Source organism: Mugil cephalus, chromosome 15 (genome assembly GCF_022458985.1).
Source record: "Mugil cephalus isolate CIBA_MC_2020 chromosome 15, CIBA_Mcephalus_1.1, whole genome shotgun sequence".
Taxonomy (NCBI): Eukaryota; Metazoa; Chordata; class Actinopteri; order Mugiliformes; family Mugilidae; genus Mugil; species Mugil cephalus.
Window position 1 is genome coordinate 480,172 of NC_061784.1, and position 16,402 is coordinate 496,573.

At 40.5% G+C, this 16,402-nt stretch overlaps 1 protein-coding gene across 3 annotated transcripts in view; it reads right to left on the reverse strand.

The window, feature by feature from the left end:
- The window catches only part of lrrc40 (leucine rich repeat containing 40), a 62,396-nt gene that overhangs the window by 39,559 nt on the left and 6,435 nt on the right, over window positions 1-16,402 (reverse strand). For all 3 annotated transcript variants that reach the window (XR_007114296.1, XM_047606684.1, XM_047606685.1), the window contains exon 2: window positions 12,337-12,518. Coding sequence is in view for 2 of the 3 variants with exons in the window: in XM_047606684.1 (XP_047462640.1) it covers window positions 12,337-12,518 (182 nt within the window). In the remaining variant the exon portion in view is untranslated. The remainder of the gene's footprint in view (window positions 1-12,336; window positions 12,519-16,402) is intronic.

Here is a 16,402-nt window from a genome sequence, read left to right on the forward strand (position 1 = left end):
TCAATATAAAAGCCAAGCAGCAGGAAAGAAGCCCGGATAGAGTGAATCAATTAAATTAAATGAATTAAATGTCTTTTTTAATAAATTCAGTGCCCTAAATTCAGACCCTCTACTGGCTCTTCACCCCCCCGCCAATCTTTACACTCACCCAGATAGCCAATCCACGACTCACCATCGACCCCGAACTCCCACCCCCTCTGAGGAAACCAGCCCTATGACTGTGACACCTTGCCAGGTGAGAACACAGCTGGAGAAAGTCAAGCAAGGCAAGTCAATCGGCTCAGACTCGCACTTCATAGCTGACTGGCGTTCTGCACCTCCTGTTTAACCTGAGTTTGAAGTTGTAAAGAATACGAGTGCTACAGAAAACAACCTGCCTGTCTCGGATGCTCTTCAGTTTGTGTATCAGCCTCATGTTGGTTGTCATATATAGTTTATGTAGCAGAACTGATGTTGCCACAGCAACAGTAACCAGTGACTGCATTACTAACGGTGTTATTTTTTTCAGGTGTAATGGGTAATCTAACTAATTAATATTTCCATCGTTACAACGCCGTTGCTGTTACTAAAAATTAAGCTTTAGTTTAAAAGTGTTACACACTAAAGCTGTCTGTTGGTATCCGACTTGGCTCTTGTTCTGTTTTTTTTTTGTTTTTTTGGCAATGACAGGAGGGAGGGGCGAGACGACCGCATAGGTGATGATGATTGGCTAAGGTGGAGTGGAGTAAGCTTTCATGAGAACGGCGAGTGTACAGGAAAAGTTGGCCTTTTCAAAGTGGAAGTACAGTCATTACTTCAATATCCTTGAGGTAAAAAGAAAAAACGTACATGTGAAGGGTACAATTTTGTGATGAAGAAAATGCTTGAAGTACAGTAGTATAGCTCCTTTTACATCATGTGAGAAATGCGCATCAACCCAGGTTTTCCGCTCTGATATATCTGCCTGTTAAATTCTGATCGACAGCCTGTCCAATTGAACAAATCAAACGTGTTGCTACATTATCATTAATGGAAGTGCATATGTGAACAGCGACGGTGGGACTGTGTTTATATACAACTTGTATCGCGATATCCCACACTTTTTTAAAGATCGTGGCAGCGCGGGAACTGTGTAGGACACAATGATTTATTCTAATATCAGCAGCCTTTTGAAGTAGCAGGGGTTTGACCGGTCCATTTTTCAGGTCATCAACAAACTGCAATGTTATCTTCAATGTACGCGATGACATATGAGGGAGGAAGAAACAGGCACAAAGCTCTCATAGCAGGAGGACAGACCCAGGACTTTTGCCAATTTGAAAGTGCACCAGAGGCATATCGACCCGGGTCTGAAAATGCTGTGTCGACCCGGGTCAACCCGGGATTTTCAATGTGAAAGCGGTATATGTTGGGGTTTGAGGTGCAATAAATATTATATATGTGTAAGTACATGTCTATGCAGTTCAACTCTATGCAACTGACTTGTGAAACCTGCTAAGAAAAAAATCCAAATTATTAATAGCAATAGTTAATTTCCTTGGTAAGTAGTTACTTTTATAGTGGAATACTTCAGTTACTAACTTTTGGAGAGAAGTAACTATAACTAATTACTTTTTAAAAGTAACGTTCCCAACACTGACAGTAACTATTCTGCCCTAGTTATTTGTTGTGAACTTGGCAGATAACAGCTAACAGATGATCTTCCATAAACAGGTGAGTCAGCAGTTGAGTTTTCAGTCTGTTTACTGTTGATGCACTGTGAAACTGCAACATGAAAATAAACAATAAAATGTTACATGTTGTTGGACTAGTTCTTTAACACAAACAATAACCCTATACAATACAAATCCACATAAAGAGGTTTAATTTTTAATCAACTTAATACCAACGAATAATTGCCGATTAGCTCAATGCTAACGTTACATCAGAAATGGCTTTAAAAGGCTAGCGCATTAGCATCGCTCTGTTTTTTCAAGTTTTCCCACATGAATTATGAACTGTTTTTGAAATTTTAACAGTTAAGTTCAACACAATAACAACCAATACTCACACACATAGGAATTGCCGGGTACAGCTAAGAAAAAGTGAATGAGTAAAAACCAACAGCTTCACTTCAATCGACCTGTCCATGGAAAGGAATTAGCTAAGGCAAGTCTAAAGAGGCACACAACAGACAGAGTAAACAATCCCCCTGCTCCCTTTAAGGGACAGCACAGTAACACTGTAACGCAGAGCAGTTAATGTGTTGTTCCCTTGGCTATGAAGATGCTTTTCTTATGTTTGTTTGGATGTGTACGCTGCCATTAAAGTAATCAAGCCGCCCCTCGATCATTTTACATTGGTCATCTACTTGCAGCAGCGAGCTCACTCTCAGCTGCATGGTGGGAAGGGCACTGTGAGGATCATGTTCTTTGATTTCTCCAGTGCTTTTAACACAATACAGTCCCCTAAAAAATTATTGTAACAGCAAGGCAAATTCCCTTGTTTTTGTTGTTCACTGAAGACATTTGGGTTTAAGATCAAAAGATGAGTATGAAACAAGAGTTCAGAATGTCAGCTTTTATTTCCTGGCATTTACATCTAGATGTGTAAAACAACTTAGCATATATCACTGTTTGTATTACACCACAGCATTTTTATGTGAGCAAAAGTAATGGAACAAATAATCTTAATCTAAGTAATAACATTTAATATTTGTTGGCATAATCCTTGCTTGCAATGACTGGCTCAAGCCTGCAACCTATTGACATCACCAAACTGTTGCATTCTTCATTTGTGATACTATTCCAGGCTTTTACCGCAGCTTCTTTCAGTTCTTGTTTGTTTCGGGGGGGTTCTCCCTTCAGTCTCCTCTTCAGGAAGTGAAATGCATGCTTAATTGGGTTAAGGTCAGTTGACCGACTTGGCCAGTCTTAAACCTTCTACTTTTTTCCCCTGATGAAGTCCTTTGTTGTGTTGGCAGTGTGCTTTGGGTCAGTGTCCTGCTGCATGATTAAATTTCCCCTAATAAGTCTGGATGCATTTCACCGTAAATTTGCAGCCAAAATGTTTCTGTACACTTCGGAATTAATTCTGCTATGACCATCATCAGTTACATCTTCAATATATTAATGAGCCTGTTTCAGAAGCGGCCATGCATGTCCGAGCCATGACATTACCTTGGTTATTAATTATTAATCTTGGTCTCATCAGTCCATAAGATTGTGTTCCAGAACTTTTGTGGCTCATCTCTGTACTTTGTTGCAAATTTCAATCTGGCCTTCTGATTCTTACTACTGATGAGTGGTTTGCATCTGGCCTCTATATATCTGTTCACTGAGTCTTTTTCAAACAGTGGATTGTGATAACTTCACCCCTGCACTGTGGAGGTCGTTGGTGATGTCACTTACAGATGTTTTGGGGTTTTTCCTCACAGCTCTCACAATATTTCTGTCATCAACTACTGTTGTTTTCCTTGGCTGACCTGTTCGACGTCTGTTGCTCAGTACACTAGTAGTTTCTGGTTGTGCTTGCTATGCCCAATGTTTGTCCATTGGCTCTGATTGGTTTTCCTTCTTTTCTCAGCTTGAAAATGGCTTGCTTTCCTCCCATAGACAGCTCTGTAGTCTTCATGTTGGTTTATCCTCTTTAACAAGAAATACATACTTTATAGATTTCAACCCAGGCCATAAAGTAGACTAGTCATGCAAAGCTATGTAATGTTTGAACAATCAACCTTAAAGTCAACACCTGGTCAACAAAAACATCTGTCAGTCACATCTTCCAATAGTTTTGCTCACTTGAAAAATGGGTGGGTTCAAACAAAGGGTGGTATGCCCAGAGTAGTTTAACACATCAAGATGTAAATACCAGGAAATAAAAGCTGACATTCTGCACTCTTGTGTCATGCTCATCTTTTGATCCTAAACCCAAATGTCTTCGGTGAACAACAAAAATGAGGGAATTTGCCTTGCTGTTACAATACTTTTGGAGGGGACTGTAGCACACCTTTTTCATCGATCATGACAGCTCTTGGATAGTTCCAGGCGGAGCTGAGTATACTTTGCAAAGGGGACAAAATTGCAATGTAAAAACAAGCTAACATTGGACACGATGACGTCCATGCTACCATCTAGAGAGACAGAGAGAGACATGGTGGACCACAGTGGTGGAAGTGTGAGGCTGGCGTTGCTCAACAGTTGGTTGCTATTTGTCTTGACAGTGACGTACTGAATACTCTTTTCAGTGGAAAAGAGAGTGATTGATCTGTTTTTGGTTAGTTTTGTTGTTGGTTAATTCAGCCTTTTCAGTTAAGGTTTTTTGAAATATTCTAAAATAAACGTGTATAAATTTTACACATAGTATCCGCTCTCTGTGTCGCTTTCCTATCCTTGGAACTATTTTCTTTTGTTTCCAACCCCTGGTTAACACAACCTGTTATCTGACTCGACTGACTGATGGACTGTATCATTGTAGAAGCTTCAGCTCAAAAACAAGATTTGGTCTACTCCCATAAAGACTGATCTCTGAAGGGCAGAGATTTTTGTTCATTTTTTTCAATCAAACAAATCAAATGTGTTGTTACACAATCGTTAATGGAAGCACACACGTGAAAGGCGACTGTGCGACATCATTTACTTTTTACTTAAAAAACAATATCATGATTTCATGCATCTAAAGTAAGGTATATTTAAATTAGTGTAAATGTAAGAATGGAATAAAAATTTAAAACGCAGACATTTAATAACTATATACAGTATTTTAATACAGTGCAATTTTAATTTATGATTAATACAAATATTTGTTGATTACATTGTCTGCTATACAAAAACATAAACAAGTCACTTTAGTTGCACCCTTAGGGGAAGGGATGCACGATGACTTTATATGAATTTGTTTGTTTTTCCTGCTGTTTGCATGTACAGTATTTATAATGTCTTTTCTTTTGTGGGTTTGTTTGTTTCAAGGTTTTCACCTGTCCAGCCAACGATGTGGCCTACGTTGATAATTGGAACTCTTTCTGGGGAAAGCCTGGTCTGATTAGACGAGATGGAGTTCACCCCACCTTGGCGGGTGCTTCTCTTATCTCTAGGAATTTGGCCGATTTTATTAACACCCCAAAACCATGACAACCCAGAGTTCAGCCCAGGTGGCAGAGTTGCAGTCTTACACGCCTCTCTGCCGCTTCTCTAGTACTGTCTCACACCCATAACTCCCCAAACTCCATAGATGTGCTGTCTGCTCCCAGATTTTTTAAATGGAAAAAAACAGAGCAATAAGAAAATTTAATGTGGTCTTTTGAATGTCAGGTCTCTCTCATCTAAATTACTTTTAGTGACCGATTTGATAACTGATCATCAGATTGATTTATTTAGTTTGACTGAAACGTGGCTGCAGGATGATGAGTATGTCAGTTTAAATGAGTCCACGCCACCCAGTCATAGTAACTATCACATTCCTCGAGGCACAGGCCGAGGAGGAGGAGTGGCAGCAATCTTCCACTCTGATTTATGTATTAATCCTAGACCTAAGCAAAGCTTTAATTCGTTTGAAAGCCTTACTCTTAGTCTTGCTCATCCAGACTGGAAAACACCAAAACCATCTCTCTTTGTTCAATTCAATTCAGTTTTATTTATATAGCGCCAATAACAATACAAATAGTCTCAAGACGCTTCACAAAAACCAGCCTGCAACCTCCAGAGCAAGCCTGAGGGCGACAGTGGCAAGGAAAAACTCCCTTTTAACAGGAAGAAACCTTGAGCAAAACCCAGCTCATATGGAGGGACCCATCTGCCGAAGGCCAGCTGGGTAGAAACAGAGAAGATAGAGAGAAAAGAAGAGCAGGAGAAACCAGATAAACAAACTTCTGTCATAGATACATACATCAAGCTAAAGGAAACATGTAGGATCTAGTATATAACATAACACAATATAATATATAATATAACACATAGCTGATGATCTGTGAGACAGTTTGTGAGTATAACAGGAATCTTGGGCAGGTTGGTGAATTGTTCATCTAGGTAGGAGTGGATAACTGGAGGAGGCCATGATGACTGAGGCAGATGCAGTTTATGGAGCTCCACTGGTCTGATACACAGCACTCCAGACCATGAAGACTGGGCTGGTTGATGAGGCCACGGCAGCAGATGTAGCTTAGAACTCCACAGGTCAGATATTCAGCACTCCAGACCAGAGACCCTCACAAGATGAGGGGAGGGGGAGAGTGAGACACAGTGGTTAGTAAATTATAAGAGATGGAAAATAAAATGATAAGATATTAGAGGACAGGAGCCAGAGAAGAGGGGACATGTCCTCAGTGCATCGTCCCCCTGCAGCCTAGGCCTATAGCAGCATAACTAAGGGATGGTTAAGTCCAGCCCTAGCTATAAGCTTTTTCAAAAAGGAAAGTCTTAAGCCTGACCTTAAACGTAGAGACTGTGTCTGCCTCCCGAACCCAAACTGGGAGCTGGTTCCATAGGAGAGGAGCCTGATAGCTATATAAAGCATTCTACTTTTAGAAACTCTAGGAACCACAAGTAAACCTGCACTTAGAGATCGTAGTGATCTGTTGGAACTCAGTTCAGTTATTACAGCATCTAAACCATCACCTTGTCTTCAAGACCCCATCCCGACTAAATTGCTCAAGGATGTTTCTCCATTAATTAATACCTCCATATTAAATCAGATAAACTTATCTTTATTAACAGGATATGTTCCCCAGTCTTTTAAAACTGCTGTAATTAAACCATTACTTAAAAAGCCCACTCTTGGCCCAAATGTTTTAGCCAACTATAGACCAATTTCCAACCTTTCCTTTTATCTCTAAAGTTTTAGAAAGGGTTGTTGTCAATCAGTTGGTTGATCATTTAAACAGGAATGCTTTGTTAGAAGACTTTGAGTCAGGTTTTAGAGCTCATCATAGTACAGAAACGGCTCTGGTTAAAGTTACCAATGATCTCCTCATGGCTTCAGATGATGGACTTATCTCTATACTTGTCCTGCTAGATCTTAGTGCTGCATTTGACACTATTGATCACAGTATTCTACTACAGACTTAAAAGTGGGATCAAGATTACAGGAACTGCACTAGACTGCTTTGAATCATATGTGTCAGACAGATTCCAGTTTGTCCATGTAAACAACAATTCTTCTATATATACCAAAGTAAGCTATGGAGTTCCTCAGAGTTCTGTGCTAGGACCAATATTATTCACATTATACATGCTTCCCTTAGGCAATATTATTAGAAAGCACGGCATAAATTTCCAATGCTACGCAGATGATACCCAGCTATATTTATCCATGAAACCAGATATAACTAATCAACTCCAAGCATGCCTTAAAGACATAAAGGCTTGGATGACCTGTAATTTTCTACTTTTAAACTCAGACAAGACAGAAGTTATTGTATTTGGCTGTAAACATGTCAGAGATTCATTATCTAATCACTTGCTTTTGTTGGATGGCATTACCTTGGCCTCCAGTACTACTGTGAAAAACCTTGGTGTTGTATTTGACCAGGATATGTCCTTTAATTCTCACATAGAGCAGGTGACCCGGACTGCTTTCTTTCACCTTTGTAATATCATCAAAATTAGGAACATCCTTTCTCAGGGTGATGCGGAAAAACTAGTTAACACATTTGTGTCTTCCAGGCTGGATTATTGTAACTCGTTACAATACTGTCCAAGTAGCTCTTTAAAAAGCCTCCAATTGATTCAAAACGCTGCAGCAAGAGCACTGACAGGAATTAGCAAGAGAGATCATTTTACTCCAGTATTAGCTTCTCTTCATTGTCACCCTTTAAAATCTAGAATCGAATTTAAAATCCTCCTCCTTACATACAAGGACTTGAAAGGCCTAGCTCCATCATATATGAAAGATCTCATAGTACCAGATTTTCTAAAAGTAGAATGGGAGGTAGAGCCTTCAGCTATCAGGCTCCTCTCCTATGGAACCAGCTCCCAGTTTGGGTTCGGGAGGCAGGCACAGTCTCTACGTTTAAGGTCAGGCTTAAGACTTTCCTTTTCGACAAAGCTTAGAGTTAGGGCTGGACTTAACCATCCCTTAGTTATGCTGCTATAGGCCTAGGCTGCAGGGGGACGATGCACTGAGGACATGTCCTCTCTTCTTTCTTCTCTGGCTCCTGTCCTCTAATATCTTATCATTTTATTTTCCATCTCTTATAATTTACTAACCACTGTGTCTCACTCTCCCCCTCCCCTCATCTTGTGAGGGTCTCTGGTCTGGAGTGCTGAATATCTGACCTGTGGAGTTCTAAGCTACATCTGCTGCCGTGGCCTCATCAACCAGCCCAGTCTTCATGGTCTGGAGTGCTGTGTATCAGACCAGTGGAGCTCCATAAACTGCATCTGCCTCAGTCATCATGGCCTCCTCCAGTTATCCACTCCTACCTAGATGAACAATTCACCAACCTGCCCAAGATTCCTGTTATACTCACAAACTGTCTCACAGATCATCAGCTATGTGTTATATTATATATTATATTGTGTTATGTTATATACTAGATCCTACATGTTTCCTTTAGCTTGATGTATGTATCTATGACAGAAGTGTGTTTATCTCGTTTCTCCTGTTCTTCTCCTCTTTCTATCTTCTCTGTTTCTACCCAGCTGGCCTTCGGCAGATGGGTCCCTCCATATGAGCTGGGTTCTGCTCAAGGTTTCTTCCTGTTAAAAGGGAGTTTTTCCTTGCCACTGTCGCCCTTAGGCTTGCTCTGTAGGTTGCAGGCTGGTTTTTGTGAAGCGTCTTGAGACGATTTGTATTGTTATTGGCGAAAATAAATGGATGATAGAAAGAAGAAACAGTTTGTTTCTTTGAGAATCCAGTTTAACTCTGCATAGAATTACCTATCCCTTTAAAGTGAGGAAACTTCACAAATCAAGGCAAAATCTGACAGTGAAAACTGGGACCAGAGAGCTGAACCAGGAAAGGGAAGTCTGCGAGTTTCGGACCGGAACCACTGAGGAAAGAAAGAATCAGGTTAGAACCCAAAGACTGAGTTCAAAAATGACTGACTAAGCTGCTAGGAAATCACAGAGCGACAGCCAAAAGATAATTTTCTTGTCTGGTTAACAGTGTATCCTGGACATATAAAGACATGACTGAATAGGAAATAAAGAGGGGTCTTGACAAATGCACCATGGAAGCTGGGAAAGTCGTGGTAGCAAATGACCACGTGAATCTGCCGGATCTGCCTCCAAATTTCCGGGCACAGAAAAATTATGTTGTGTTAACTCAACAGCAACAAACCGACCTGGAAAAGACTGCGAGTGAGTGTGAGGGCAGACTGAAAGAGGTCCAAGACTTAATCCAAGATGCTCTGTGGAACACCTTCAGGGATGGTGAAATGTCCATAACGCTTCAGGCAACAGAAACGGAGTGTGAACGTGCCACTGCTATGCAACCAGGCACGGATAAGGAGGCATATATCTTCGTCCTTGACCTCCTGAAGGAGCTGGTAAAGACTGCAAAAGAGGTTGTGGCAATGGGAAGCACAGGAGGAAGCTTTACTTTTGCAAGTAGTTCGGGGCGCCAACATCAGCAAAGAGGGAAGCTCATGTGAGAAAGTTGGAAGCATGCATGAGATGTCGGATGTCCATGACGACAAGTCACATTGCAAACATGACTACCTGTGCAGAAAACAAGGCTGTAAGGAGGGGAACGGTCCCAAGCACCACTACTATCTCTGCCCGAATGCTGACGCAAAGAAAAGGAATGCAATTCAGAGGGCGTTGGGTTGGCCCCGAAGAGGATAAGAGCCGGAAGAAATGCACAGCCATCAGCAGGGTCTGTTATGGGCAGGTGTCCACGAACATGTGACAGCAGAGGAGCTTCAGAAATTTTTTCCTGATGCTGTGGATAAGCTCGAGAGACCCAGAGACATAAGCCTTCTCATAACCCGGGTCAGCTGACCCCGCAAAGAATTAGATCTGTGGGAGACATCGTGCTGTGGGGTGGCCCCCTGGGAAAAGTAATCAGAGGAACACATCCAGAACTCTGACATCTGAAAGCTTCCTAATGGATTACCAGAGGTTCACAGCGATTAGGGGTCATCCAAGGAAGATCTGGTCAGATCCAGGCACTAATTTAATTGGAGCAAATGCAGTTTTAGAAGAACTCTACAGATACCTGAATGGCCAAAATAGAGCAGACCTAGAAGAAGCTGCAGCAAAAAATGTGGTTGTGGGTGTGGAAAACCCTTCCTGCTGACTTGCCACACAGGAGTGGGGCAGTCGAAGCTGCTGTTGCTGTTGTGAAGAGAGCATTCTAGAATCTCCTCCAGGAGTTCCACACATTCCTCTACATCACAGCTGATCTTGCAAACACGTGCCCAATAGATAACAGGGTACAGTGTCAAGAAGACAGCATCCAGTACATCACACAGAACAGTCTAAACAGTGGGGACCACAAACACAGTCAACAATCTTGTTGAAGGTCAGAAAGGGGGATTATGAAAGCACTGGTGCTGGACAATTTTCACAAAACAAAACAAAACAAAAAAAAAATGTTTGGCTCCTACAGGTATGTTGAGGGAAAACTGGAGAATATGGGAAAGATCATCTACGGCTACAGAGTAGAGATATTTGGGGTGAAAAGCACCTCGTTTGCACTACTTTACTTAAAGCTGACAAATAACACCTATGATATTAACATAGTCATTTATAATACTGTGCATGTGGGGTAAAGATGCCAGACTCAGGACTTAGTTCATTGCACCTTTTGATTATTCATAGTAAGTTTCGCCACATTTCATCTCTGTGAGATGGGCTTTTCGGCTGTTGCTTTGCTGAAAACAAAACACAGATCAACATTGCGTATGAGTTAAAAGTGGCAGTGTCGAGGTTGTCACCCCATTCTGAAAAGATGTGCAGTTGAAAACAGGCTCATTGCAGCCAATAATGCAGGAAAAAATTCACTTGCTCACCTGCCCTGACAAATAGATTTGCTTTGTTGTTTTGTGTTGTGTTTTTGCAAACATTGCAAATGATTAAAATAGTGTTGCACCCCATCTGTCATGTCCATCCATTCCCCACCAGTGAGGCATGCCCAAAACTTTGAGAAGCACTGGGTTAATTTTTGTTTCTACATCCTGCTTCACTTTCAATGATGCCAACTTAAACTTTCGCCTAATTTTCAGCCTCCTCAGTTAATCTTTCCCATTCTTTTATTGATCCAAATCAATCAATTCGAAGATTGCAGAAATTGAGAAGTAGCCGTAAATACTAAAGCAGAAACTACCAAGCAGACCAACCACAGCTCTTGTGTTCTGCATTGCCGCAGTGTGTAGTTATATTTATGGGGAGGTCCATGTCAGCTATGCAGCAAGATCCACGCACTGTCAGTAAAGGATTGCATTTATTTTGTAGCGAACGCCACTCTACAAGCGTGCAGACCATTTTGTGCTTTTTTGTTTATATTTACTTTGTCAACCAAACACCTCAGTGAGAGTCAACTGTCGGGACAAAAGCTCGTCTAATTCTCCAACTGTAGTGTTTTTCCCCAGCTGGGATGTGGGATGTGTTTCAGGTGCATGTGCAAGTTGGTTGAATTGGTTCTAATGGTACAAACCAATACAACGTTCATTCGGTTTAAATCCAAAATGTTCTCACACTGGGGCTGTGGCATGCATAGAGTGAACAAGGCTGGAAAATTATTTTGTTTTCATTTATCATACGATTAATTGATTCATTGATTATCATCACAGGCCTAGCTGTTCACCAAAAGGATTATATGATACAGTCCTATTAAGCATTCATTCCAGAGGGACACCTATAGTTGTACCTCACAGATATGTAGCTAATATTGGATATTTCTCCTGAAATAACAAATAACAATTCCATAACAAACATTCATTTGCTTGAATGGGTTTTTGTGGTCTACTATCAGGACTGGCATGGAAATCCAGTATTGTTTTGAGTAATTTTTGTGCAAAAACATCAAAGATTCTGAGGGGTGCAAATACTTTTACGTAGCACTATAATATGTGGTGAATTTCTATATACAAACCACTTACATGAAGTGGTTTCTGGTTAGTGCTTGGGAGCCCTCTGGACTGAGTCCTCATCCGTTGTTTTTCAGTCAAGAACTCAAAAAACACTCAGAACACATTATAATGGCTGGTATGGTGAGTGAAATGTTAAAAAATGTCTAACCAATGTTAGATGCCTAATATATAGAAAAATTTAAAGTGATGAATTCAATGATTTGCCCTGGTAGTCAGGATGGTAGTCAGAATTGTTTGTGGACAAACAATCTTGTTCTTAGGAGGTTTGCCACTTTCCAATAGCATTAGCAATAGCTGTGATCTAGGATACTGATCATATATAGGAATATAACTGCATTACTACTTACATCCAGTTTAATCAGTCCAGGCAGTAGTCTGATGTCATCGGACAATTGTGTAAGCTGATTTGAAGACAGTATCAGTGTTATGAGGTCGGTCACTTCCCACCAACGATCTGACGCTCCGAAGGACACATTCTGAAGGGCATCTTCTGGTGTCTCAATGTTTAGACGATATACATTCTGAGGGACTGAGTCACACATAATAACAAGATTATTATGCACACAGTCATGATGCTTTACATTCATTGGAGTTCTACATCAACAATACCATTTTCTAAAATGTATCCCATATCCTAATTTTAAACCAAGTCACAGTTAAGTTAGCTATGGCTTTTGTCCCTGAAAGGAAGGGGGTTCCACACAGTCAGTGCGTTTACATGCAGAGCCTAATCGACCTATGCTCAAAATTCGACTTTCTGACTACAGTCCTTGTCCCAGTTACATGCAGCGCAAGAAAATCGAATAACTGTTCTCCTCCTCCACACTAGGTGGGGATACATGTCTTTTCAGCGGGTTAATACCACGTTAATACGGCCCAATTTCCGGTTGACCTATTACGCTATATAATAAACAAGAGTCGTTCATGTGGCAGACCAGCACTTCAAACAACAACCAGACAGATAATACTACATTTTTAAATCTCGTATGTTATGTTTGTGCTACTTCTGGTGCAGGTAAGATCTGCGCTATCCCTCAGATGGTTCTTTTAGTGGCTCCGTTTTTCTTTTTCTTCTGCGATCGGCTTTCTTGGACGTTTTTGTTCAGGGGTCACATGCCAGCGGAGTGGCTGTGGAGCATGCGCACACGCATTATCCGATGAAAACTCCCATTCACTGTATTCATGCCGGAGAAAATCAAACTCCAGTCACATTATCTGGGTGTCTCAATCGGATAATGAGAACTCCAGTTTTATCGGAGTGATGTGTTTACATGCACTTAAGTTCTTCTGTTATAGTCCGATTAAGACAATAATTCGTTTTTTTCACGTGCATGTAAATGTACTGAGTGAGGAAACACAGCAACACAAAGAATGAATTTTATACTTGGAGTCTGACGTTGGACTTGTGCTACTTTAAAACTGCTTCAAAACTAATAAGTGCATTGCAGAGTATTCAAACTGATGTCACTGCTAGCCACATCACATACAGAGGGTAAAATAAGTATTGAACACATCACAATTTTTCATAGTACACATATTTCTAAAGGTGCTACTGACGTGAAATTGTCACTAGGTGTTGGTAACAACCCAGTAATTCATACATAGAAACCAAATAAGTTCAGAAATGTGTAATAATGTGAAATGACAAAGGGAAAAAGTATTGAACACGCTTACTGATATTTATTTAATACTTTGTACAAAAGCCTTTGTTGATAATGACAGCCTCAAGATGCCTCCTGTATGGAGAAATGCATTGCATTGCTCAGGTGTGATTTTGTCTCATTCTTCCACACAAAGAGTCTTTAAATCTTGAAGGTTTTAGTTCTTTCCATAGATTTTCAATTGGATTCAAGTCAGGTGATTGGCCTGACCATTCTAGCAGCTTTATTTCTTTCTCTGAAGCCAGCTGAGAGCTTCCTTGGCTCTGTTTTTGGGATCATTGGCTTACTGAAATATCCACCCTTGTTTCATCTTCGTCATTCTGGTAGATAGCAGCAGATTGTTCTCAAGAATTTCGCGGTACATTTTTCATCCTCCTTTCTATTATATGACGTTTGCCAGCACCATATGCAGAAAAACAGCCCTACACCATGATGTTTTCACCTGCAGACTTCACTGTCGATATGGTGTTTTTGGGCAGATGTGCAGTGCATTTTGTATGGAAGTTTTTCTGTGCCATCAGAGTTTGAATATAAATTGCTAGGTAAATGTAGTTTACATAAAAAAAATCAACATCAAAAAAAGTTCAACCTCATAAAATTCAACAATAAAAAAATCACCCTAATCAAATTTAACATAAAAAAAAATCAACCTCGAAATTTCAACCTCAAAGATACAACCTCAAACAATTCAATCTCTAAGCTTCAACCTCCAACTTTTAACCACAAACTTTCAACCTCCAACTTTCAACCACAAACTGTCAACCTCCACTTTTCAACCACAACCTTCAACCTCCAACTTTCAACCTCTGAAAAAGCTGGACTTAACTTAGGGGTGAGCAGGGAGAAGCAATCGATCCCCGTCTCTATTCATCCAACGTCTAGCCAATCAGGTTACGCTCCATTGGTCATGAGGCGACACCAGCAAATAGGACAGATCAGTCATGGCTACCAACACAACTGATGCAGCTTCGGAGCGTACTATTTGCGTTTGTGAAATTGTGTAATAGATATTACCCGATCAGTTGAAAATAAACGGAAAGTATTAAACAGTATTTACACTGAAAATTTAATGAAGTGGCTTTATTGAAAACTGTGTTAAAAACTAGCTAGTTACTGGCTGTGAGCATCTTTACCTTCCGCAGCTACAAACAACAAACGAGTGGGACTGACGCTGTTTCTCTTTGCCATGATTTCGCAACCCGTGGATCGTGAAATGGTACCGAGTTGGATTTCGGTGAGGGTAAAAAAAAATCCCTTCATTCTTAAAGGGATTGGTGTCCACACGTTTGATTTTTTTGTACTGTACACAGTTAGAGCATTTTCTATGCAGCGTTTGATAAATGAGGCGCAAGAACACTAATGAGTAGGTTATAAATGAAGAAAGGTGGAGCCCAGAGAACCGAATACACATATAGATATTACATACAGAAAGGCCTGAGCTTGACTCGCACCCTTCTCGCTAGGAGACATCAGTGCTAACCACCAAGCCACTGTGCTGCCCTTGGAAGAGAATCGCTAAAGAATCAAGACCCCACCAAATCCCCAAATGAATTGAAGGATCATCTAAGCAACATTGCAACTACTTTACTGCACATAAATGAGTCACCGATACAGATTGATGCATGCGCATCGCAAATGTTAAATAAATAAAATATGAAATTAGATCAAATTAAATTAAATTTCTCACTTTGCATCGCACATTATTGGGTACTGATTGAATAAAATCATTTCACATATACACGTAACTTAATTTGTCATGTGTCCTTATTGAGATGTGAGTTAATCTATGGCTCCAAATTATGTTTGGGAATCTGGCAATGACTTAATGACTTGTTGGTGATGTCTGTATGCGAACTGGATGTAAACTGAGGCCAGAGATATGACTTCATCCATCACTGCTGCATGATTCTGCTTAGTGTCGGCTGTGAAATGCCGCGTAAGTCTCCAAACTCGAAGAAAAGTTCCGGTGGCCGAACATCTCAGGCTGGACAGGAGCTGGATGTGTACTGGGATAGCCTTGGTGTGGTTTGCATCTCGCTCCAACAAGAATTTTAAATCACGGCGGAAATCCATCAGTATGTTTTTGGGAAAGCGCTGTTTAACAGATTAACATTCAAGAATGATGGCACTAATGAATGGCACTTGTACTTCAACTTTTCTTTTCAGGTTGTCCCATCACAACTGTCTTTTATAGCTTGTCACACCAATTATTCAAAATGCCAATTACTGATTGACATTTTTTATGATAGGAGACCGGCAATATGCTGTAATGTGTGAAATTTGAGATTGGTGAACACTGCCATTCTCTTAATGAGTTCTATGTGTAGTTCCACTGTTCTACCACTAGATTTTGTGTGTATGTACGGTCAGAGCGTAAATGTACATATTTTTTCTATGCACCAGTACAAATTGATAAAATTCGATACTTTGCTGCGGAATGTGTTTATGCTCTCTTTACGCACACATACATGCACAGTTGATAAATGAGGCCCTGGACGGGACTTAAATGTTAACTAGTAAATATACAGTAGACTTATTGTGTTAACTTCACTGTGCTGTGCCTCCCAATGTTTTTAAGGAATTTGTCGCCAGCACAGACAGTACTGTGAAACTTTATATATTTATTTAGCTGAGACAAACTCAAAATAGTGCCGGTACATCCAGCTACAAAACGTGCATCTCTCCACCCTGTATTATTGATTACGTTTGTGTTGCTGCGTGATATGACACGAGTTGTCCTTATGCTGAAAAC